Genomic DNA, 26,712 nt, shown 5'->3' with positions numbered 1-26,712 from the left:
GTGCATGTCTTTATAAGAAAGTTCCAAACTTTTTCCTTTGGCATTCCCACTAGCAATGTCTGAGCATTCCACTGCTCTCCATCCTCACCAATATTTGGTATTATCAGTCTTTATAATTTTCGTTTTTCTAGTGAGTGTGTGAAGTCTACCTCTGAAGGCAATAAAGAATTATGAATCAGGGGACTACTTTGAGAAAGAATAAGGGGAATTTTTAGACTATATCATTCTAATAGTTAATAGATCGCCATGTGCTAATAAATGGATAGGGACTGAAAATATCTAAGGAAACCTCTTTGTTGGTAAACTGAAAACCTCTCAGGTTCTGTTATATTCTACTTACGGCTTTATTGTCTATGGCTGAAATAAAACCACTTCACTGATAAACTTCTGTAATTTTTCACTAATCATACTGCCTCTTAGTTTTTCTGTGGCTCCTGTAATAGATTACCACAAACTTGGTGACTTAAGACAACAGCAATCTATTCAGTCATTGTTCTGGAGTGCCAGAAGTCAGAAATTATCACCGGGCAGAAATCAAGGCAGGGCCACCCTCCCTCTGGAGGCTCTGTGGGAGCACATGTTCCTCACCTCTTCAAGCTTCTGGTGGTTGCTAGCATTCTCTGGCTTGCGGCTCCATCACTCCAATTTCTGCCTCCCTCTTTTAAGAATATGTGTGACTGCATTCAGGACCCACCTAGATAATCCAGGATAATCTCCCCATCCCAAGATTCTCAATTTAATCACATTTACAAAGATCTTTTTTTCCAAATAAAGTAACATTTAATGATTTTGGGATTAGGATCTAATACCCTTGGGAGACATTATTCAGCCTACTAAAGCCCACATTAGCATAAATTGGAAGTTTATGGTAGTATTAAAGATAGTATAGCATCCTATCCACAGAAGTCACTCCTTTATAGTATTTTATTACTTACATAGGAACACAGGGGTAGGGAGAGAAATTTTTAGATTTTCTCTTAGAATAAGGGGCTCTGGATAGCTAGATGTAGCTCTCTGGGAGTATTGTAATATGAATTGTCCTTATTCCTCCTTTAAGGTTGTTGTTGTTTTTTTAAAGATTTTATTTATTTGACAGAGAGTGACACAGTGAGAGAGGGAACACAAGCAGGGGGAGTGGGAGAGGGAGAAGCAGGCCTCCGGCGGAGCAGAGAACTGGATGCGGGGCTCGATCCCAGGACCCTGGGAGTATGACCTGAGCCAAAGGCAGATGCTTAACGACTGAGCCACCCAGACGCCCCAGTTGTTTTTTTAAAGTACAATCCACCCTACAACATGGGGCTTGGACTCACAACCCCAAGATCAAGAGTCACATGCTCTACTGACTGAGCCAGCCAGGTGCCCTTCTTCCTTTAAGTTTCAGTCAAAATATTATTTACTCACATTTCCATAGCTTAATTAAAACAGAGCATGCAGTTTTTGTTTGATTTTAATATCTAAATTCTTTAGGCTTTTAATTATTTGTTAATTCTTGCCTTATTTTTTCTCTTTCCTCTCTCCTCCCTCCCTCCCTCTTTCAAATTCCATTGGCCCAAATTAATTTTCCTCAGCTTTCTTCTTTTTAATCTTGCCACAATTCATTAATGCAACAGTTTCCTGTGAAATGGCCACATGATGTCCGCAACATCTGAGGCACACTGCAAATTTAACTATCAATGGTGGTACTTACTGGTGGTTTTTCCTGTCAGTGAAGTGATGCTCAGTCTCCGAGCCGAGGTGGGGGATTTCTGTTGGGGTGGAGTCCGACACTGCTTTACCAGATCCTCATCTGCCACTGAGGTCATCAATTCCCCAATAAGGATTCTCTCCAGGCTTCCATCATCAATGCCTTTCCCCAACCACCGCCCGCATGGGAACCTTGTAGGTCAGAAAAACAACTTCTCCATCACCAGTACTTTACTAGTTTTAATCAGAATGTTTAAAATGGCACCATGGGTGAAGCCCATCATTTTAGTGCCTATGGCTTGTTTTTTAAATTTTAATTTTAAAATTTCAAAACATACAGAAAAGTAGAATCGTCTAACAGACACCCATATTCTTTAATGTTTTGCCATATGCTTTGTTTATTTTGCACTGAAGTATTTATTTTTTTAAAAGACTTTATTTATTTATTTGACAGAGAGACACAGTGAGAGAGGGAACAGAAGCAGGGGGAGTGGGAGAGGGAGAAGCAGGTTTCCTGCTGAGTCTGGAGACTGATGCGGGGCTCGATCCCAGGACCCTGGGATCATGACCTGAACCGAAGGCAGATGCTTAATGACTGAGCCACCCAGGCGCCCCTGTGTTGAAGTATTTTAAAGTACATTCCATGCATTAGGATGTTTTACCCCTAAAAACACTTCAGTATGAATCTCTGAAAAATAAGGACATCCTTTCTTATATAGCCAGAAATTGTTATCACATTCAACCAAATTACAATGATTCAGTATTTTCTCATACCTAGTCTATATTAAAATACTGTGGTTAGTTCTGACAAGAATATTTTCAAACTAGAAGTTAATGTGGGAGATGAATTATAGGAGAAAAGAGGACAATGTTTCCAAAGAGGAGTAGCAGCTATAACTAGTAGAGTCCAAAAGATCCTTTGCTTCTACTAAATTACTTCAAGCTGTTTTTTTTTTTTTTTTAAATCACAGTTATATCAATCTTTTCCAACACTTGTGGACTAAGTATTGAGAGCAAACACAATTTTTTAAAAGTTTTTTTGGTGGCAATTTTGTATTACATAAAAAGTAAAACTAAGGGACGCCTGGGTGGCTCAGGTCATGATCCCAGGTTCCTGGGATCAAGCCTCCCCCAACCCCGAAACTCCCTGCTCAGCAGCAGGCCTGCTTCTCCTTCTCCCTCTGCAGCTCCCCACTCCACTAGTGTTGTCTCTTGCTTACTCTGCTCTCACCCTCAGATAAGTAAAAAATTAAAAGTAAAACTAAACCCAAAACCCTTAATTAAAATTCAGAAGGTAGTGAGAAAGCTTAAGAAAACAGTTCTTTTTTTAAAGTTTATTTTTTTAGTAATCTCTACACCCAACATGGGGCTCAAACTCACCACCCTGAGATCAAGAGTCACACGCTCTTCAGGCTGAGCCAGCCATGTGCCCCAGAAGAAAACAATTCTTAAAACTTTTCTTGTCTAAAGAGCCTCAAAGAATTCTGAGCTCCCAAGGACATTTACTTACCTGTATGTATGTCCTGTGATCTCATTTCTGACCATGACACAATCCACTAGCCATTTGGCTAACAGTCCTGAGTTATCATGGCCAATCTGAACAGTGGTCAGCTTCCCCAAGTTCTGGCACTGGAGGGACAGGAGCACAGGTTATTCAGAGCCTGATCCCACGCCCACTACCACTTAGCTTTAGTGGTGGCACTTTGGTTCCATCTAATTTAACAACTGCTGAGGACCCATCCTGCATAATGTGCTTTGCTTTGTACTAGAAAAATATATTCACATCTACTATAGTACATCTATGAGATAGGACACATATGGACATTAACTATCAAGTGAGGGGTGCCTTTAGGATGAGAAGAATTTCAAGAAGTGGCAAAAGGATCCTATTTAGATTCGGTCACAGTGAGGTCAGGAAATAACCATAGATATAAAAAAAAAAATCACTGACACAGCTGTTTTTCTGTTTCTAATAAAATGCTAAGGCAGAACTGACCTCAACACTAGAAGTCTTTGAAACTATCATTAAAAAAGTACAGTTATCAATGTCCTTCCTGGCCTTTGTTGGACAAGTACAAAAGAAAGCAATGATAAAAGGAAGAGTAAAAATAAATCTCAATTAAATTCTGACTTTTAAATTCTGATAAAATATCACAGAACCCCCAACTGACTATGTATGGTTGGGAACATCAGAGCTGAGTTCTTAAAGCCCTTGACTTCTTCGTATCAAGTGAGAAGGCATCATAGCCATCCAGGTGAGGGAGGAAGGCATCCTGAATTAGCCGTGGCAGGAAAGATGGAAAGAACTAGGCAGAAATGAGAGAGAGTCTGGAAACAGTAATGACTGGATTTATAGTAGAGTTTATGTTCCATACTTGCTAGTCAAAGAAAAGCGAAGGGTTTTAATCTTTTATACATAATGAATCCATTAGAGAAAGAGGGCTAAAACGGGCTCTTGGGTGTGTTATGACTAAGTGGAAACTGCTATTCCCAGACCCCAAGGAACACAATAGGACATTCAGTTAGAACTACTTCCCTCCTGAAACAAGAGCATGAGTTTGTCTTCTTCCTGCATGCCAGGATCAGCCTGCAGGGGGCTCAAAGACAGGGGGAACATTTCACCAGCTGAGACCTGAAAACTGACTACAATATCGAAAGGTATTTTTATAGAATCACTCTACAAATGTCACCATGTGGTTTACAAGCCATAAGCATGGATGTCAGCTCTCCTGTCCGTTTGTCCAGATTCAGGAAGAGAACCACTGTGGGAAAAGCATTTACTAGAATGTTCCCTACTTGCCAAGTTCTGTGCTAGGTATCAGCAATCATGGAATAGGACCTAGCAAAGCCCCAAAGTATTCCATTGTAAGTAGAAAAATAGAGCTTAATAATTAAAATTATAGCAATAAAAAAACAAAACAAGTAACTGTGTTTAAGACAATTTTAGGTGTATACTCACAAAAATGATCCTGCATGCTTGAGTACTCCTTTTATTATTTGAGGAAAAATGAAAAAGTAAAACTGGAATCCTTGTGAAGAACTATGTATGACATTTTCTGCTAAGAAAGGTATTGGCTGAACCTACCTCAAAAGTCATTTCGAGGAGGTTTTTGGGAATCTGCATTACTCCCGTGTCTCCTAGCTCTCCCGATACACAGATCCAAGGGTTCGATGTGATGATCGCATTGCTCAGCTTTTTGATGGGGATGATCACTGACCTATATGGAATCACTGAAAGAACAATGCTAAAATTAAGTAAAAATTACAATAAAATTCTCCTGATAATAAAGCAAATATATATTAATGACTCTGCTGGCTTTCATAGGTAGTTTGCTCATTATGATCTATCAAGATATACTTAAACAAAGAGATGAGATTGCCTCTTCCAGTCTAGAAAGATGAGGTCCAGTTTATAAATCACAAGTCTCAACACTTTTGATGGTTTCCATGGCATGTGTATCACCAGGTATGCATGGCATGCAGAGTATCACCATGGTGATATATATAACTTCTACATTTATAAAAAACAATCCCAGGCATTAACACCAGAACTGACTGCTATACAGAATTTTCATTGCTTTAACATTTTAAATTTTGTTCTAAAATCAAGTATATAAATGAACATGGTTACTGATATGGTTTCGTATGTAAAAGGGTGTGAATGACTTGTTGGACACTATCCCCTTGTTGCTAATTTTCTCGGGCAATGTTTCAGAACGTTCCCATCCCAATTTTTTTTTCAATATTTTATTTATTTGATATAGAGAGAAAGATAGCGAGAGCAGGAACACAAGCAGGGGGAGTGGGAGAGGGAGAAGCAGGTCTCCCGCCGAGCAGGGAGCCCGACGTGGGGCTCAATCCCAGGACCCTGGGACCATAACCCGAGCTGAAGGCAGACACCCAACAACTGGACCACCCAGATGCCCCATCCCAATTTTACACCATGATAAGCAAAGCCAAGAGTAATAAACAATACCATTCTGGACATAAACCACATATAAACCACAATTGGAAAGTTACTGAGGCCACTCAGGAGGTACAAGAGGAGCCCTGGGGAAAGAATCAAAATGTAGAAAGAAATTTGTGCGCAGTCTTTTCCTTCTGAAGGCTCTTCAAAAGGCACACCACTAGATGTCACTGTCCTATCACCATCTTTTGCTCAAACAGAATGGCTCTCTATACATTGCACACTCCCTCCACTCTCTTTTAAAAATGGGGATGGCTCAAACACATTGGTGCATTTTCATCCCTCAGAGTCATGCTTGTTTTTGTTTTTTTTTTAAAAGCAGGGTAGAATCAATTTTTGTTGGTATCATTGGGATTTCTGCTCCTTTAGTCCTAAGAAGGTGTATTAGAAACCCTCCTTGAAAGATCTACACATAGGATGATACACATTTATTGGACAAGGTGCCCAGATACAGCCTCAGAAAATGAGATCGTGGTTCAATGTACTCTTAGATGAGGAAAGTGAATGGGATAAATGGTTCATTTCCTTAATTTTACATAAATGACTTTATGTTGGGTGAATAACCTCCCTTTCTGTCTTTTCATTTTGGCTGAAGGAAAGGAAAATGTCAGAGGAAAGGCCATACTTTCATGGTTTAGTAATCATCAGAATCAAATGGGTTTAGAAACTGAAAGCAGAAGAGGTTAGTGCAAGACTTTATTTTAGGTGCCAGAGGCTTCTTTCATTCCCTTTCATGGAGAGGATTAAAAAAGCTGCAAAAAAAAAAAAAAGGGTTTAGGGTCAGCAGTTCTGAGCCTGCAAAGGGACCACAGATGCACAACAGTGATTACATAGAATAAGGAGTAATATTATTAAACTATTTCTTTCATGAAGATCTCAATTCTTAGAAAAGTTACTTAAATGAAATCTATAGATATAGGTAGGATCTTAGAAATCCTAACTACCTCTGCTATTTCTTTTCTTTTAAAACTGCACATAACATCTTAGCTTTTTTTTAAAAAAAGGTGTATTTATTCAGAGGGAGAGAGGGAGAGAATCTCAAGCAGACTCCCCACTGAGTGGGGAGCCCCGACACAGGGCTTGATGTCACAACCCCGAGTTCAGGACCTGAGCTGAAATCAAGAGTTGGGCACTTAACTAAGCTGCCCAGGCCGCCCCTAACATCTTAGCTTCTTATACCAGCAGTAATGTACTAAACTGACTGATAGTTTAGATACTAATGGATAGTTGATAGGTATTACTGGTTGGCCCAATACCCAGTTCAGCTCCATTTTTCCTTGTCTGCTTCTATCAGAGACTAGAAAGCCAAAACCTACAAATTTTTGGCCAGTGAAATGTTATATTTATTGGGATTCCTTAGAAAATCCCGTTTTTCTAGCACAGGTTCTGCCCTTTCCTTCTTGGCACTCCTTCCTGCTAGAAGGTGGATTGAGAATAGCCATCTTGTGACCACGAGGTGATCAGCACACACTAAGGACTGTCTAGGAAGAGAGGGACAAAGACCCTGGGTCCATGAACGTACTATGGACTATCTTGAAACTTCTCATTATATAAGAAATATGAAACCACCTATTTTTTTTTAAAGATTTTTATTTATTTATGTGGCAGAGAGAGACACAGTGAGAGAGGGAACACAAGCAGGGGGAGTGGGAGAGGGAGAAGCAGGCTTCCCGTGCAGGGAGCTCGATGTGGGGCTCAATCCCAGGACCCCGGGAGCATGACCTGAGCCAAAGGCAGACGCTTAACGACTGAGCCACCCAGGCGCCTCGAAACCACCTATTTGTTTAAAGCACTGTTTTCCAAGTTTCTGATTCTTGCAGCAAAACATAATTCCTAACTGACAAAAGTAAAAATCCTCCAAAGTGGGGAGTGAAGAGGAGCCGCTGCACATAAGCATTAGTACTGGTGAATAGAATAAATGCTATAATTTGATTTTCTATCAAAAACACATATCCAGTCAGCATTTACTCCCTCTACAGACCTACATTATTCAGTAAGGTCTTGAAGTCTTTCTGAATCAACAAAGTTTAATGATGTTTTATACGTTTATTATGGTATGCTGGTTTTTAAAATTTTGTTTTTTTTTTTTTTTTAAAGATTTTACGTGACAGAGAGACACAGCGAGAGAGGAACACAAGCAGGGGGAGTGGCAGAGGGAGAAGCAGGCTTCCCGCTGAGCAGGGAGCCCAATGCGGGGCTTGATTGCAGGATTCTGGGATCATAATCTGAGCTGAAGGCAGATGCTTAATGACTGAGCCACCCAGGCGCCCCAAAACTTTTTGTGTTTTATGTAAGATACTGGACCATTTGTTTAATAAAACATTTTTTTTTTTTTTTAAGTAGGCTTTAGGCCCAACATGGGACTCAAACTCATGACCCTGAGATCAAGAGTTGCATGCTCCATGGACTGAGCCAGTTAGGCATCCCTAATCAAACATTCCTTTTTAACATCCAGCCCATTTCCTTCTGCAGACTGGGCTTCCTGGGAAGCAGATGAAGTCAGAAATCAGCATGGACGATGTTGCTCCTGGGATCACCACGTGGCTGAGAGAGAAGCTGAGCTGTGACGTAGTCACAGTGAAGTCCTCAGCTGATACCATAGTAAGTTCTGGAACAGCCCTATGATAGTCCTAGGATGCTGGCTGGCCCTGCTAGGAGGGATCATCTTGGAGGGTTGGGGGTGGGGGGAAGGCAGTTTGTTCTGGTGAGGCCCTCCCCACAGGGGCTGACAGCTGAGGGCTGCCTTCCCGCAGTCCTCCCAGCTGCCGGGGCACAACCTTCATTCCTAAATAGAGGTCTGGGGCCAGCCTCACTCACAATGTCTATCTCACTGTACTATCATGCATCTCACTTTTAAAAATATAAACTCTTATTCCATTAGTTGCCTGAGCAACTCTTCACTTAATAGCCAGTTCTCCAGACTTACTGATAGTGGTGAACACACTGGTGAAGCAGAAGTAGTCAACCGCATTGAGGGAAAGAAGATGGTAAAGAAACTGCTCTCTTTCTTCTTCACAGCGTAGAAAAGCATAACGCTTATAAAGCTTCCTAGGAATGGGTAAGACAAGCACAAAATAATAGTATATTTTTCATGCTTTTCATTATGTCTGGTACTAAAAATAAACACCTTCACTTAGTCAAAGCCAAATACATTAATTTTACTTTTAGGACTCAGTCCTAAGAATATAATATGAAGTACGGGCAAGGTTTATTCACAGATGTCCACTAAAATGTTATTTGTAGAAGGAAAAATATATCACGGTATATGCATACATTGGAATACTGTGTGAGCATTGAAAATAAAGTTTATGAAGTGTTTTAACAACAACAAAACTACTACTAAAAATAATAATTTTTATTAAGCACTTATATTTAAGCACTTTTCCAAATGTTTTATAGTTGTTGATACATTTAATCCTCATGATTACCCTGGATGAAGTAAGTCTACTAGCATTCTCATTTTATAAATTAGGGAAAACAGAGATACAAAAAAGTTAAGTATCTTGTCCAAAGTCATTCAAATAGTAGTAAAAGGCAGTATTTGAACATAGCGTTCAAAAGGCAGTATTTGAACATAGCCATTCAGTCTTCACAGCTTAAACTCTTACGATATAGTGAAATGTTTATAATACACTAAGCTAAAAAACAGATGATACTGGGGGACCTGGCTGGCTCAGTTGGAAAAGCATGCAACTCTTGATCTTGGGGTTGTGAGTTTGAGCCCCAAGTTGGGTGTAGAGATTACTTAAGAATAAAATCTTAAAAAAAAAAAGGATGATACTGAATTGTAAATACAGTATAATCTTAACTAAGAGAGCATGCATAGAAGAAAGTACAGAAGAAAACATGTGAAATACTTGGTATTTACCTTTATGTAGTGGGATTTTCTTCTTCAAGTAAGCTGTATACCCAACATGGGGCTTGAACTCATGACCCAAGATCAAGAGTTGCATGCTCTACCAACTGAGCCAGCCAGGTGTGCAACTGTATGTATGTATTTATAAGTAAACTCTGCACCACATGTGGGGCTTGACCTCATGACCCTGAGATCAAGAGTCAAATGTCTCTACTTACTAAGCCAGCCAGGTACCCCCAGGCACCCAACCTTTATGTAGCACTTTATGTAGTTTGGCCACAGTGGCCATGACTGATTTATAATGGGCAGGGATGGGTGAGGGGAGTAACCAGTTTCAGAGAACAAGATCAGGTTCACAGGTTATACCTCACTTTGCATTCTTTATCAACCCTACTCTTTGGACATTAAGACTCATCTTAAAATGCTCCAGGGGGTAAGTAGCCCAATTGATGATGTGTACAAATGCAAAACTACAAAAAGAATATTACCATGATGAGATTCCAACAGTCTTGAGATCTTTGAGATCTCTGTTGAATTTTTTGCATAGCTTTGCTCTAGAGACCTAAGTCCTCAGCCTTCAAATTAGGTCTAACATATATATTATATAGATGATGCATTTTATCTAAGAGGGTTTCTTGATGGAATAAAGGGAAACCTATTAAAACAGTTAACAATTAAGTAACATGCATTTGATTGCTTTCCTGGCTCTAAACAATTGAATGTAAGCATTGGCAAGACTCTCAAAAGAAACCTGTTAATGCGGACTTTTTTTTTGCTACTTCAGGTTTTGCTGTGATCTTAAATTCAACCTGTATTTTGGATGTTACGGTCAGCCTATGTGGACTAGTTAGCTTTTTTTCTGGTTGAGAACAGAGCAATCTGGCCTTTGGCTGTCAAGTTTGGTGTGTCCTCCCAGGTAAAATCAAATACTATGTCAAACCATGGAGTTTCCAATGCACATGCCTGTTAGAAAGGAAGAACACATGTGCACAGGAGTCAGCAATTCATGCTGAAGTCACCAGTCTGCCAGTTTATACAATTTGCTTTGCAGACACACAGGTCACAGAAGCAGAAATGTCTAAGAGGCTGTCTCTTACTTGGTGAGTGGCTGATTGGAGAGCAACTGCTTGAGATGCTGGGACAGGAGCTTCTTTTCTAGAGATAGTCTTATCCACGCCCGAGCTCGTCCAACGTCAGTCTTGATCTCACTCATGTTCTGAATATGCCTACAGAACAGTAGCAACAGCAAAGATGTAGATCCTAAGAATAACCTTGAGCTGGAAAAGAACTAAAGCATTACAGCACTTTGCTCAGAACATTTCTTTCATACTTAGCAGAAGTGTGAACGGGTAATAAACACTTTATGTTGATTAAACTGTTCAAAGGTTCCATCTGAATCATGAATTCAGTCCCACATCAGAATTACCATTACAACACATGCGCACAGGCAACACCCTCAGATAAAGCAGTTAACACTCGTTTATTCTTTCAGATTTTATGTTCTTGTTTCAGCCTCATGGTTACCTGTAACCTGGCAGTTGATGATTCCTGACCCTTAGGAAAATAAAAGTAATAAAACACGCTGAGTATTTAAGTTTTATTAAAAATACTTTGTCTAGTTTGACTATCTGTCATAACTTTAATCCACTGAATTATTTTTCAAGTAGTTTCTGGACAACATATGGAAAATATGAAATCTTACTTTCCATGGCACTTGAAGACTGCCCTTTTTTTTTTACTTATAAATTCAAAATTCCCATTTTTTTTTTTAAAGATTTTATTTATTTGAGAGACAGAGAGAGGTAACGAGAGCAGGAACACAAGAAGGGGGAGTGGGAAAGGGAGAAGCAGACTCCCCACTGAGCAGAGAGCCCGAGAGAGAGCCCAACATGGGGCTCAATCCCAGGACCTGGGAATCATGACCTGAGCTGACGGCAGACATTCACCAGCTGAGCCACCCAGGCACCCCTGAGCTTATCTTCCTAAATGATTTTCCTCCTAAAGGGGAAGAAGGATTGGGCAGAAAGGGCAAGCCTAAGGAGCAGGGTAATTGTAGAGCCACTACAGTGAGTCACTAAAAAGTCTTTGTGATTGTGACCCACCATCCCTTCCTCTGATTTTTTTTTTATGTCCAGAATGACTCATCCTAGCTGTAATAAGTATTACAACAAACCCTTTTCTCTACTGATTCTAAGAATTCAGAATAAGGAATATCCTCCCTGTAAAATATACACATATTCTCTCTCTCCCTTTTTAAAAAATATTTTATTTGTAAGCAATCTCTACACCCAACATAGGACTCAAACTCATAACCCTGAGATCAAGAGTCACATGCCTCACCAACCGAGCCAGCCAGACGCCCGTCTTTCTTTTATCCTTTTCTTTCTCCCTTTCTCCTTCCCTTCCTCTCTCTTAATCCCTGGATCTAAAGATTTAGGCCCTCATGCCTCAGTACTGATATGTGATCAAAGACTCTTCATAAACGAGATGCAAAGCATTATATCACATTACACAGACACACTGACGAGGTGGCTTAAAAACAAGTCAGAATGAGGAATTAAAAGAAAATTCTGTTGCCATTTTTGTAGGGCTTAGCCAACCTCACCTCATTTCTAAGAATTTTTTCAGAATTTATGACACACTGATTTTATCTTTAAAGGGCTCATTCCAGTATACATGGTCATGAACAGAGAAAGCTGTTGCGAGGCAAGCGGCCTCACAGACCCTGGTTCTTACTGATGGTGCTGGCAGTGGGGGGACACTTGACAACCCAATCTGGCACCTCCAGCATGAGCCTATGAAGCAGCACTGGCTCTTCCTCTACCCCGCTGACATGTCCCAAATGACACAGCTGACTCAAAGCAACAGAGGGAAAATGCTCAGGCATTTGCCACTTAGAGTTCAACAGTATTTATAAGGTACCCTGTGAGTGTAGTGCCAAGTAGGAGCTCACATAACAGGAATACCAAGCTGATTCAAAGTGTATTCACTGAAAATGAATCTACACTAGGTTTGATAAGCACTTACGCTGTATAATCTTGTCCTCAGTATTCTTTCTATTCTAAAACAGTAAAATCGGGGTATGTGGGCAGCTCAGCTGGTTGAGCATCTGAATCTTGATTTCGGCTCAGGTCGGCTCCGTGCTGGGTGTGGAGCCTGTTTAGGATTCTCTCTCTCCCGGGGCGCCTGGGTGGCTCAGTCGTTGAGCGTCTGCCTTCGGCTCAGGTCATGATCCCGGGGTCCTGGGATCGAGCCCCGCATTGGGCTCCCTGCTCAGCAGGAAGCCTGCCTCTCCCTCTCCCACTCCCCCTGCTTGTGTTCTTTCTCTCACTGTGTCTCTCTCTGTCAAATAAATAAATAAAATCTTAAAAAAAAAAGGATTCTCTCTCTCTCCCTCTGTCCCTCCCCCCCCCACCCCCTCCTCAAAAAGAAGATAAAAATAAAAAAAAAAATTAAAACCTACTGAAATAAATTTTATGTTGGCCTTAAGCAAGTTATCTGGAGACATGGTAGGTAAGAATGACAAAGTGAAAAATAATTATAATTTGAAAAAACAATCTATGTTTAAGGAAAATGAGAAGGACTGGGATACATAATGTGCAGTCTATTTTAGGTAGCAATCAGCATTCCCATCATAAAATTATTTACGCTGTTTTTTTTTTTTTTTTTTTTGGAAAGAGGCATGGAAGTTGGGAGATGAGGCCTCCAGACTCTTCTCCTCAAGCCCATCTTATTCACTGGCACCAGGGAAGTAACTGTTTAAAATACTGGCTCCTTAATATAATTCCGTTGTTCCAGAACCTTCAAAACTCATAGGATACAGTCTGAACTGTACCAGCTCACATTTAAGACTTACTACCCCTCAGCTCAACATATCTTCCTATTCAAAAAAATTCCATTCCATACAGCTGACTCATAAGACTCTGCATTCCATTACCTGAAGTACTTTCTTCTTGTTTCCCTATTTGATTCTATTCGTGTCTGAGACCTCAGCTTCTTCTAGATACCTTTCCATGACCTCTTCAATGCATGAAATCCTATAGTCTAATTTGAATTTGCCATGTACAGCTTATTACTTTTATCATTCTCTCTTGGTATACATTTTTCTCAGCTTGTAAAAGCTCCCTGGGGAAAGGAGCCCACTATTCCTTAGCAGCCCTGCAGACTTCTTTGTATCCTATAGGGCCTAGCACATAACAGGAGCTCAAAAACTCTTTTGCTTTGTAAATATCTATCTAACTTTATGCTTTAACTATTTTTATGCATTGTGTTATTAAACTATAATCCAAATCTTTTCTTTTTTAAAAGATTTTATTTATTTATTTGACAGAGAGAGACAGCGAGAGAGGGAACACAAGCAGGGGGAGTGGGAGAGGGAGGAGCAGGCTTCCCATTGGGCAGGGAGCCCGATACCAGGCTTGATCCCAGGACCCTGAGATCATGACTTGAGCCGAAGGCAGACGCTTAATGACTGAGCCACCCAGGTGCCCGTGTAATCCAAATCTATTAAAAAATTTGCTGTGCAGTTATACCATTTGAATTTTATTTTAACTGGAATAATTTATTATAGATAACTATAATGGAATTCAACATATTATACAAGTATTGCTTCCAAAATAGATCCTGTTAATTCACAGAAAAGCATATATGGCATGGATTAAATAATTTATTTACTTGATTTATTTCTAACACTGTAACTTTGTAATTTAGAAAAAAATTTTTTAAAGATTTTATTTATTTATTTGACAGAGACAGAGACAGCGAGAGAGGGAACACAAGCAGGGGGAGTGAGAGAGGGAGAAGCAGGCTTCCCGCTGAGCAGGGAGCCCAAAGTGGGGCTTGGTCCCAGAACCCTGAGATCATGACCTGAGCCAAACGCAAACGATTAACTGACTGGGCTACCCAGGCGCCCTTAGAAAAGTTTCTATGTACTTTGTCTCATTTGTTTATCACAAAAACGAGTGAGAAGGAGATCATCATTATTTTGCTTTAAGGATGAGAAAACAGAATAATTGAGTCTAAGTGATCCATTCAAGGTCACAGAGATAATAAATATTATTCTAGAGATGTCATCCATTTTCTACCAATTACTTTTTCCTCACACATTCTTGGAGAAGCTCCCCTTCCCCAGACCCAGAACACACAACTCTACTTACCGCCATGACCTATGGCCCCATGATCCTAATCCTTCAGCTAGAATAGACTGAATAAGAGGAACGTGCCTGATCTAAACTGAGCTCACTAGATTTTCTCTCAGAAACTAGGAAAAAAAAAAAAAGAAACTAGGAATTAGTATACTGGAAGAAAACCAAGTTCGTTTTTGTTGAATGCTAAAAATAAGAAACAATGTTAAAGCCAGGGCTTGGGCAAGCATGTGCACAATAAAACAGAAAGAAAGGGGAAGGGGGATAAGGGGAGGGGAAGAAGAGCAGATGTGAAGGGAGAAACAGCTATGATTTGCTTCCAGTGAGACAGTAAGAATAATCTGTGACAAGACTGTTAGCAGCCACAGTTTCTCTTCTTGCATTCTGGAAGACACCCTCATATATCTCCAATAAATCCATCCCTTTTTACTGAAGCAGGTCTGAATGGGCTTCTGTTCCCTAAAACCAAATGATTTCTAAGAGTGGCAGTACCTCTAAATTTGAATCCACATTTCCTGAATCCAAAATCAGTGCTTACTTCACAATATGTATCATTAACAAAACCCAGTATTGTTTGTTCGTTTGTTCATTCATTCACTCACTCACTTAAACCTGGTATTATTTGAGAAATTAAGGATTAGCTGATTTTAGTTTAAGTTCATATTCTGTACAGACATAAAAATTCCTCAAAATATTCCTTCCCAGGGTAACAAAATCAATCATAACTACTTAATTTTAGTGTAGAATAAAGCCAGATACTCATAAGCACATATGTACACATTATTAGTAAAAAGATAAATAGGAACTAGCTAATTTACCCTTAGGTAATTTATTCCCATCTTTACAAATAAAATTTTTCTAGGATTTACTTAGACATCCTGTTCATTTGTTTACATAGTCAGAATACCCAGACTTGGATTATAGTATTCACAGTCTCCTTGGTCATGTAATATTCTCTTGTACTCAACATCAATTACAATATTAAGAAAAAAAGTCTGTTTGAACAGTTAGATGACATGTACATGGCTACTCTGGAAAGAAACTGGTAATATTGGTAACACCATGATAATCTCTTTTAAATGTAGAATCTGTACAATTATTTACTGTCCCCAGCCTTTCTCTATGGAACAAAAAATCATTCTACAACGGACAGTCTGGTGATACCTGGCATCTACGAAGGTTTTGGGGAGTTGTCTAAGATACTAAGACAAAGGGGAAAGCCTTTAAATATATCTGTCCTGGACTCAAAGCTAAGCAATCTGGTGCCAAGACTCTTGACAACTATGAGGACTCAAAGTGCCAATGTCTTTTTGCCTCAAGAGATTAACCTGGAAAGACAGGAGGTACCAACAGAGACATATGCCCAAGAGAGAACAGGGACTCAAGAGAGGTATACTAATCTTGGAAAATTAGTTTTTTCTTTAATTGTCTAGACTGAAAGAAATCAAGGTTTATTTTTATTTTTTTTTTAAAGATTTTATTTGAGAGAGAGACAGACAGAAATAGCGACAGGGATAGTGAAAGGGATAGCGAAGAGAGAAGAGGGAGAAGCAGGCTCGCCACTGAGCAGGGAGCCTGACGTAGGGCTCGATCCCAGAACCCCAGGATCATGACTTGAGCTGAAGGAAGGGCCTTAGCCAACCGAACCACCAAGGCGCCCCTAGAAATCAAGGTTTAGAATATTACTTGGGTGTTTTTCTTTAAGGAAAAACATCTGTATCAGCTATCCAGGTAATGATGAGGGACTAAAATGAAGCACTTGTCAAGAACCTGAAAACAGGGAAATAATCCTGTCCACTAAGAGTAAAACTCTAAAGTAAATACATTTTGAATAAGAACAACAATGTATAAAATGCCATCTTAAAGGGGCAGAATGGAAGCAGAGAAAAGGGAGAGACAACCACCGGCAATGTTTTCTTCAGAACTTCCTGAGATGCTATCAGTCCCAAGAGCATGAGGATCACTAGTGTAGAGCTGGATGATAAGGCTTCCACATCTCTGCTTCTGAAGATAGCAAGCAGTCTTCTAATTTTTATCTAGCTTCCAGGCAGAGAATATCCGTATTGGTGAATGAGTATCAAGTCATCTGGTTAGGGAAATAATGTTTTGGTTTCACTGGCTTCCTGTGACTCTCTCCTTACGTGGTCTAGATGTGACCAGAGTTGACAGATGACTGAACTCCAGCCCATTATTTTTACATCTCTCTTAGGTATTTGAAGTAAATGTCTTGGTTAGTAGGATTCAGTATCTTAGAATTTGACTACATTTTGGTTTACTAATTATTTGGTTTCTGAGCTCATAAAGCTGAAGAGACTCTAGCATATGGACTATGAAGACCTCAAAAGAGTGCTGCTATGTATGCCAAAAGAAACTGGGAAGTCATACCCATCAGAATGGCTACCGTTAAAAAAAAAAAACCCAGAAGATACAAGTGCGGGTGAGGAGGTGGAGAAATTGGAATCCTTGTGCATCGCTGGTAGGAATATAAAATGGTATAGCCGCTGTGGAAAAGAGTATGGTTGTTCTACAAAATATTAAACATGGAATTACCATATGATCAAGTAATTCCACTTCTGGGTATTTGCCTAAAAGAACTAAAAGCAGGGACTTGAAAAGATACGTGTATACCCACATTCACAGTATTCACAATAGCCAAAAGGTGGAAACAACCCAAATGTCTACCAATTGATAAATGAATAAACAAAATGTATATATGTAAGATGGAATCTTTACCTAAAAGAGGAAGGAAATTGACACATGCTACAACACGGATAAACATTATAAACATCTGATAATGAAGATTTCAAAAAGTGTAAGACGAAGTGAAACAAACCAGATGCAAAAAGCATGGTTCCCCTTAAATGAGGATAGGCAAATTCACAGAGGCAGAAAATTAAAAAGTGGGTGCCAGGGGCTGGGGGAGAAGGGAGAATGGGGAATTATTTATTTATTGTTCAATGGGCAAAGAGTTTCAGTTTGGGATGACAAGAGTTCTGGAGATGGACAGCAGTGATGGTTCCACAACACTGTGAATACACTTAATGGTAGGTTTTATGTTTTATGTGTATATATATGTATGTATACACAGAAAACATATATAAAATTATTATATATGTATTTGTCACCCATTCTCTCACCGACCTCCCCTCTGGTAAGCATCTGTTTGTTCTCTATAGTTGTTTCTCTATAGTTGTTCTCTATAGTTTGTTCTCTATAGTTGAGTCTTTTTGGCTTGTCTTTTTCCTCTGTTCATTTGTTTTGTTTCTTAAATTCAACATGAATAAGTGAAATCCTATGGTATTTGTCTTCCTCTATTTCGCTTAGCAGTATACTCTAGCTCCATCCTTGTTGTTGCAAACGTCAAGGTTTAATTCTTTTTTATCATTACCACAATTTTTAAAAAAGGGGTGTGTGGGTGGCTGAGTCAGTTGAGCATCTGACTTTTGATTTCGGCTCGGATCATGATCTCGGGGTTCAGCCGGGAGTCTGCTTACCTTTGTCTCCCTCTGCTGCTTCCCCCCCCCGCTCACATGTGTGCTTGCTCTCTCTCAAATAAATAAATAAATCTTAAAAAAAAAAATAGAAAGATAGCAGAATCTATGTGGTGGGTTTAAGAATGTGTTCATTGTAAAATCTTTTGACTTTCTTGTACAGTTAAAATTTTTTATGATAAAATGTTAGGGGAAAAACCCTAAGAAGTCTTTTTTTGGCAATGCCTTTCTACCTTATGAAACACTTTTTGAAAGCAATCAACCAATCACATTTTTTCTTTTTAAAGTAAACTCTATGCCCAATGTGGGGCTTGAACTCGGGACCCAAGATCAAGAGTTGAATGCTCTACCGACTGAGCCAGCCAGGCACCCTGCCAACCAGTCAAATTTTATTAAAAGCATCTATCATTTGGTCAAAACGTTATTTTAGGATACTTGGCGGTCTTTCTTCATATTTTTTATAAGACAAAGACTGAAAATTGAAAGCCAAAGTAACCCTTATGTGTTAAGTCACAGGATATCGATTTTTCAGTTGAGTATCCTGAACAAATGGAGATTTAGTCAAGGTTATACAAAATTATATTTAAACTGATGTGCACCCTACACCACTGCCAACTTGTCTGTGTCTACTCATGATTGGTATTTTCCTGGCAATGTGGCAAAGGCTGAGAGCTTGCATCTAGTTAGAAAGAGACCTGACCTATGGTCAGGAAACCTTAGTTCTAGTTCCATTTCTGCTATTAATTGGCCATATGGTCAGGATGCTGGGGTGGCTCAGTTGGTTAAGCGTCTGCCTTCGGCTCAGGTCATGATCCCAGGGTCCTGGGATCGAGTCCCACATCGGGCTCCCTGCTCGGTGGGGAGCCTGCTTCTCCCTCTCCCTCTGCTCCTCCCCCTGCTTGTGAACATGCTCTCTCGCTCTCAAATAAATAAATCAAATCTTTTTTTTTTTTTTTTTAAATCCAAATCCCTTGCCCTGGTTGGCAGAGCTGACTTGATTTGACAGCATTATCTTCTGCCATTCTCCCCCATACCACTTCTTTGGTTCCTCAGCCTGCCTTCCTTGCTTCTTGCCCTGGAGCCTTTTTCTGCCTATTCCCTTCACCTGATAGCTTTCCTCTGATACCTCCAAAAGAACCTCCACAGGCTAGCCTCCTTCTTGTCATTGCATCTTAGTTCAAATGTTGCTTCCTCCAAGAAGCCAGCCCAGATCATCTGTGATAAAGCAGCTACCCACTCTCGTTCACACCCCTATTTTAACCCTCTCCATAGCAGTTATTTGTTCTTCTAACACTACTTTTAAACTTCATGAGAGAGGCAATCTATCTGACATTGAAAACTATTAAATTGCTAGCAAGTGTTAATGGAGTCCAACACATAATTGGTGCTCAATTAAGTTAAATGAAGGATTTGCCTATTTTAAACTCTATGAGTGTGCATGAGGGTGTGTGTGTGTGTGCTTATCTAACATTTTTGCTTTTATCTTTATATCTTTACCTGATTCAACTGGCCAAACTATTCAATTATTTTGGTTACAGTTTCGGAGTTTTATTTATTTATTTTTTAAAAGATTTTATTTATTTATTTGACAGAGAGAGACACAGTGAGAGAGGGAACACAAGCAGGGGGAGTGGGAGAGGGAGAAGCAGGGTTCCCGCTGAGCAGGGAGCCCGATGTGGGGCTTGATCCTAGGACCCTGGGACCATGACCTGAACTGAAGGCAGACGCTTAACGACTTAGCCACCCAGGCGCCCCCAGTTCCAGAGTTTTAAAAATGTGGTGATTGCTAAGATAACTTTTTACTAATCAATTTAATTTTAGAATATAGAATAGAAACTTAAGAAGTCATATTGCTTAGGTTTTTTTTTTTTTTAAAGATTTTATTTATTTGACAGAGAGAGACACAGCAAGAGAGGGAACAGAAGCAGCAGGAGTAGGAGAGGGAGAAGCAGGCTTCCCGCTGAGCAGGGAGCCCGATGTGGGGCTTGATCCTAGGACCCTGGGATCATGACCTGAGCCGAAGGCAGACACTTAACGACTGAGCCACCCAGGCGCCCCTGCTTAGCTTCTTTTTACAGATGTGGAAGCTCAGGCCCAGGCAGGTTATGTCTAGGACCATATCACCAATTTTATTTTTGAGATTTTTATTTATTTGACAGAGAGAGAGAGAGCACAAGCAGGGGGAGCAGCAGGCAAAGGGAGAAGCAGGCTCCCCACTGAGCAGGGAGCCCGATGTGGGGCTCAATCCCAGGACACTGGGATCATGACTTGAGCTAAAGGCAGACGCTTAACTGATTAAGCCACCCAGGCATCTCTCAAAGTTGTTTTCTAAAAAGACTTCTGGGACGCCTGGGTGGCTCAGTCAGTTAAGCATCTGCCTTTGGCTCAGGTCATAACCCCAGGGTCCTGGGATTGAGCCCCACGTTGGGCTCCCTGCTCAGTGGGGAGCCTGCTTCTCCCTCTCCCCTCTGCTCATGCTCTTTCTTGCTCTCCCAAATAAATAAATCAAATCTTAAAAAAATAAAAAAAGAATTGTCTGTGTGGTATATCTATACACACACACACACACGTAAATAAAGTTGGAAACAGAAATAAATATGTATGTATATACATTCATGAGTAAGTATACACACATTTGTTTCCAGGCCTATTTTGGGTTCTTTAGATTTATTACCTCCCTGAATCTTCTTATTTTATTTTACCTTTTTTAAGATTTATTTATTTTAGAGGGAGAGAGAGTGCGAGCGAGCGTGCGTGTGTGTGTGTGTGTGCGCGCGCACGCAAGTCAGGGGAGGAGCAGAGGGGGAAGATGGGGAGGGAGAGGGACAAGCAGACTCTGCACTGGGCCCTGACATGGGGCTCAATCTCATGACCCTGAGATCTTATTTTATAACATGATTTTTTTAAAGATTTTATTTATTTTTTGACAGAGACAGACACAGTGAGAGAGAGAACACAAACAGGGGCAGAGGGAGAAGCAGGCTTCCCGCCGAGCAGGGAGCCCGATGCGGGGCCCGATCCCAGGACCCTGGGACGATGACCTGAGCCGAAGACAGACACTTAACGACTGAGCCACCCAGGCACCTCTCATGACCCTGAGATCTTGACCTGAGCTGAAACCAAGAGTCAGACACTTAACCAACTGAGCCACCCAGGCACCCCTCACTGAATCTTTACAACAACATTTTGAGAGAAAGACTGTTACTATCCCATTTCAGAGGTGAGAAGACTGGGAGCATAAGTAATTGTCTGGGGCTATAGAGCTAGTGCATGGCAGAGCTGAAACAGCAACCTCTGTAGGCTGGTTCCAGTGCCTGAGGTCTTAACCAGGAAGCTATACTCTTACAAAGCAAAGGGAGTATATCTAAGCAGGACACCCCTCTCCCCAAAGAACAACATGAAGGAGATAAAAGTAAATAAGCAGGAAACTGGCAGGAGTAGGGTAGCCTTATGTGTTGTGACCATCTCCTAATTAGGTTTTAGAAGTTAGGTTCTACTATGAAATCACTATAGAACACATGTGGTTTTATTTTTCCATTAAGAGAGCTGAAGATCATTTTTTCTTCATAGTTACAACTATTCTTCTCATGCTGGCCATCAAAAGGAATCATAACTGGAGTGGTGGGGGGTGGGAGGGATGGGGTGCCTGGGTGATAGACATTGGGGAGGGTATGTGCTATGGTGAGTGCTGTGAATTGTGCAAGACTGTTGAATCACAGACCTGTACCTCTGAAACAAATAATACATCATATGTTAAAAAAAAAAAAAAAGATAGCAGGAAGGGAAAAATGAAGGGGGGGAATCGGAGGGGGAGATGAACCATGAGAGACTATGGACTCTGAGAAACAAACTGAGGGTTCTAGAGGGGAGGGGGTGGGGGGATGGGTCAGCCTGGTGATGGGTATTAAAGAGGGCACGTTCTGCATGGAGCACTGGGTGTTACACGCAAACAATGAATCATGGAACAGTACATCAAAAACTTATGATGTAATGTATGGTGATTAACATAATAAAACAAAAAAAAGGAATCATAATATTCTTTGAGAGAAACTATATTTTGTCTAGCAAGGAATAAAAGCATTGGAGATATAAATATATAAATTGATTCAGATAACAAAAACTAACATTTACTGAAACTTACTATGAGCCAAGTACTTCTTGAAACTTTTTATAGTAATGGACTAACTCATTTAATTCTCATAACAATCCTATAAGATAGAGAACGATTTTTATCTCTGTTTCAGAGGTGGAGAAATTGAGGCACAGAGAAGTTACAAAAATTGCCTAAAGTCACACAGTTCAAGCAGTAAAGCCAGGATGTGTAACCACTATAGTAAGCTGCCACTCTTAAGAGCTATGATTTTCGGGGCGCCTGGGTGGCTCAGTCAGTTAAGCGTCTGCCTTCGGCTCAGGTCATGATCCCAGGATCCTGGGATCGAGCCCTGCATTGGGCTCCTTGCTCCGCGGGAAGCCTGCTTCTCCCTCTCCTGCTCCCCCTGCTTGTGTTCCCTCTCTCGCTGCGTCTCTGTCAAATAAATAAATAAGATCTTAAAAAAAAAAAGCAATGCTTTTCAGTTGCAAGTATCTGACAAATCAAATAAACATCAATAATTAATATTAAGAAAGCAATAAACCATAAAAGGGAAGTGTTCTAATGTTATAACATCGACTATAAGACTACATATTTTAAGAGCTAAGTGTTGTGCCTAAAATGTTTAAAAGAAAAAAGCCTTTGTCTTCCTCATTCAATAAATCTATTTTAGATATCTCGATGCTTTCTAACAATTTCTAAGACCAGTAATTGCAACTGGTAATTCTCAGATTTGCATTTACTTCAAATTAAACCTACCTGACAGCAGTTTTTCTGCCAAGTAACTTGTCATTATTTGCAGATTTTTTTGGTCTGTGTCTGTGGGCAGCAGGTATATAAGGAGACTTTAAAAACTGAACAAAGAACTTATAAAATAATTAAGCTACTTTAAAACTCTTCCCAGTTGTATTTTCCCTTTGAATTTAATGCTAGGAAAAAAATAATAGTTTAAAAGTAAAATAAGCAAGATTATAAAAAATGTTTTCCTCAGAATACATAAGCAAAAAATACACATAGCCATAATTATTTGAGCAATATAAGTGAAAGCCATAAATATTTGACAGTTATCATCAAATGCTAGCATATATACCTCATGTCTTGGATAAGAGAGACCCTGAGTGTTGGCAACATAACTCCTGAGTCAGATTTTCTTCTTTCTGGTCCAAGGGCAACTATGTAAAAAAATATCAGCAAAGTATTAGAAAAATAATAGCAAGGACAAAAAAAAAAATCTACACGGTTCACATTCTATAAATAAATATTTTCAAAATTACTTTGATAAGAACTAAAGAAAACAGAAAAGCTCAATTTTCCCCCCTGAATGATGTCACTTTATTAATACAGTAAAACAGCTATTTTCTTTCTAATTAATGTGGGGCTGCATTTGGAAATTTAAAATGAATCATAAAAGCCCAGTTAGCAAATAATGCAATGTGTGCAAATTTTGGCCATGAGGACGAGTCATTTTCTAAACTTATTCATTCTAATAGCTCTGGATAACTACAAGAAAGCAATGTCTATAAATTAAGCTACTAAGTATGTGAATTATCTCTGGGTTCATAAATTACAATCACATAATTTCTTTATACTGTGAAAGAGTGTTTAAAATGGAAAATCTAAGAGTCTGGGTTCTCTAGTCTGGTAAGTTTCTACTTCAAAGTTCAGAATCCAAAGTACTGTATATCATGCAAAGTGAGTAATCTAAATGGACATTTAGAAGTATAATGTCTGTGAGTCATTCTCTTTGGAGCTTGAATGGTTAACATTTATAGAAGAAGGAAAGATTGTTCCCTTATATAGCAAGAGCTAAGCAATCAATTGTTGGCTAATGTATTGCAGTTGGGACTGCTCTATTTCACTTTAAATGGGATGCTGTGGAGTTCTGTGCCCTTTATCTCCATTTTTCTATCTGTAAATGAAAACTAAATTGTAACATTACACTTTGCAAATACTTGATAACATGAGAATTTATGTTTTTTTTGGGTTTTACTGTATATTAAACCTACATTTTCTCAGTTTTTAGATCCATTCTACTTTGGAGAGGTGCAGTGCAGAAACACACAGATACATGTGAAGCTGGCCCGAAACATTCTGTTGTCTTAGAGTCTGCATGTTTCGGCACCTGGTGAAAGCGGCTGGGCTGATACTTGTCAGGTATAAATGAGCACTGCCAGGACAAAGAGACTATGGCCAGGCCAACCAAAAGGTAGTTCTTTTGAGGGCCTTCCACACCAGGTGGGTGATAAATAGGCCATTTGTCATGGCTGTTTCAGATGGAGTTTTCAATGGGTCACTAAAAACACTGCTTTATCTTGATACCCAAGAGGTAACAGACACCAAGGAAACTGTTCCAGTGACTTGCAGGGAATGTGCTGTTAGTCTTCTTGTCTGAGACTCTCACCATTTAAGTATGTTGTTAATGAAAGCACACCTCTCTTTTTGGGGAGAAAGTAAAAAGTTCAGAGAACGCGTCTACACTCCAGATGATTAGATATCATGAAAGAGGGCCACACTAGTGGTAAGAAATAGGTTGAAAAGAGAAAAAGAAAAAGATCATGAGGTAAGAGAAAGCAACTGAAACCATAATCAGCAACTTGGCTAGAGGGAGACATGACAACAAAAAGGAATCATGCCTCTGGAAGCAGAGTGCAGGCAAGAGGCTTAATAAAGAGAAGCCTGACATTTAAAGAGCAGAGGCATCCACCAATAATAGCATTCACAGGCCTAAGCATTTTTTGGGCATTCTATTTTGGAACCCTACTTTCTCCACTCTTCCCTGATCAGTGTTTCTTAAACATATGATGTACTTTATAAAACATCTGTTTTTAAACATTTTAAAAAAGATTTTATTTATTTGACAGAGAGAGAAAGCACAAGCAGGGGGAGCAGCAGAGGGAGAAGCAGGCTTCCCGCGGAGCAGGGAGCCCAATGTGGGGCTCGATCCCAGGACCGTGGATCATGACCTGAGACGAAGGCAGGCGCTTAATGACTGAGCCACCCAGGTGCCCCCAAATGATGAAAAAAATCTTTGGATCACCCTTTAACACTTCTGTATCTTTCTCCTTGTTTACAGCCTATTTAGCATTTTAGATTGAGAGCACTCTAGCTTAATAGTTAAGAACATGGTTTTCTCAAACCCTACAGAGAACTTAACAGCTCACTGACTTTGGATGAGTAACTTAACCTCTCCATGGTCTGTTTTCTCATCTGCAAATTGGGGTCAGTAGCAATACCTACCTTATTCAAATAGATGTAAAGCACTTAGAATACTGCCTGGCTCAAAGTTAAGTTCTCAATAAATAAAATAAAATGAAACCTAGCTTTAATTTTGCCTCTTTGTGGAATCTTTCCTGAATATTCTCTCTTCCCAAGGTACACTGTTAGATGTCGTTCCCTCTAACAGGACCAGTGAAACTGAACACCTAATATAAACTTAGCATAATTTAACATTTCTATTACTGTTAAACTATATGCCTCTTGAGGCTCAGTCATATCCTTTTCTTAGAAAACCTACAGGGCCTGGTGGAGGTCCCATACCACATACATGCTCAACAAATACTCATGGAAGACGATGAGACTATTTAGGGCCAGATGGAGGAGCCTTAAATGACAAATTAGAAATCTGTACAACTCCTAGGATAGCAGGAAGGATTCTGAAAAGAATGTTATGCTCCTGAGTGCTTTTTAGTTAGTTAACTACAGTGACAGTACTACAGTTTAAGAGAAATAAGGGTGATGTGGTAGAAGTTATTTCACAGGCCAGCTTATGGATGAACTAAGACCATGGCAGCCAGGGAGAACAAAGAGGAGAAATATGCAGTGGAAAAAAACACAGAACTTAATGACTTGATGTAGAAAGTGAGCAAGACCCAAGAGTCAAGAACAATATTAAGTATGAATATAAAATGATTTAATAAAAATTATCTCATTGAATTATTACTTCCCTTTGGATTTGTTAATCTTAATGTTGCAAATGAAGAAACTGAGGCTCAAAGAGGTCAAGAAACTCGCCCAATTGTACATATTCATCAAAAGGGGCAGAGTGTTCTGATGTCATGCCCACTGGGCTTTCTGTTATATTCCAGATGACTTTCTAGCTTCTAAGCTTGATTGAGAAAAGAGTACTGTTGCCATTAAATAATGTGGAGAGAAGGGAGAAAGCCTAACTGGGACAGAGGGAGAGGTGCTGAGATAATCAGTTTGTTTTCAGATGTGCTGAGTTTGAGGTCCCACTGGGCCATCAAGGATGGATGTGTAGGAACCAGGGCTGGAGAAAGAGATTTGTGAATCATCTGTTAACCAGATAGTTGGAGGGCGACATGGGAGGTAGGCAATAGTAGTTATATTATGGTTTGAATTATGTCCCCCAAGAAGATGCAGAAGTTCCATCTCCCAGGACCTGTGAATGTGACCTTATTCAGAAATAGGGTCTTTGTAGATGACCAAGTTAAGATGAGGTCATTAGGGTGTGTCTTAATCCA

The 26,712-nt window shown here is 39.9% G+C and overlaps 1 protein-coding gene across 4 annotated transcripts in view; it reads right to left on the bottom strand.

Annotated features, from left to right (window-relative positions):
* The window catches only part of DENND5B (DENN domain containing 5B), a 188,846-nt gene that overhangs the window by 13,456 nt on the left and 148,678 nt on the right, over window positions 1-26,712 (bottom strand). For all 4 annotated transcript variants that reach the window (XR_003520148.2, XM_027595521.2, XM_027595522.2 and 1 more), the window contains 6 exons: window positions 23,322-23,403; window positions 10,604-10,732; window positions 8,577-8,698; window positions 4,769-4,914; window positions 3,194-3,312; window positions 1,688-1,875 (listed from right to left, as the gene is read on the bottom strand). Coding sequence is in view for 3 of the 4 variants with exons in the window: in XM_027595521.2 (XP_027451322.2) it covers window positions 1,688-1,875; window positions 3,194-3,312; window positions 4,769-4,914; window positions 8,577-8,698; window positions 10,604-10,732; window positions 23,322-23,403 (786 nt within the window). In the remaining variant the exon portion in view is untranslated. The remainder of the gene's footprint in view (window positions 1-1,687; window positions 1,876-3,193; window positions 3,313-4,768; window positions 4,915-8,576; window positions 8,699-10,603; window positions 10,733-23,321; window positions 23,404-26,712) is intronic.

The sequence above is a fragment of the Zalophus californianus genome, chromosome 9, assembly GCF_009762305.2.
Source record: "Zalophus californianus isolate mZalCal1 chromosome 9, mZalCal1.pri.v2, whole genome shotgun sequence".
Lineage (NCBI taxonomy): Eukaryota > Metazoa > Chordata > Mammalia > Carnivora > Otariidae > Zalophus > Zalophus californianus.
The sequence above is the reverse complement of the archived record's forward strand: the minus strand, read 5'-3'. Positions and strand labels throughout refer to the sequence as shown.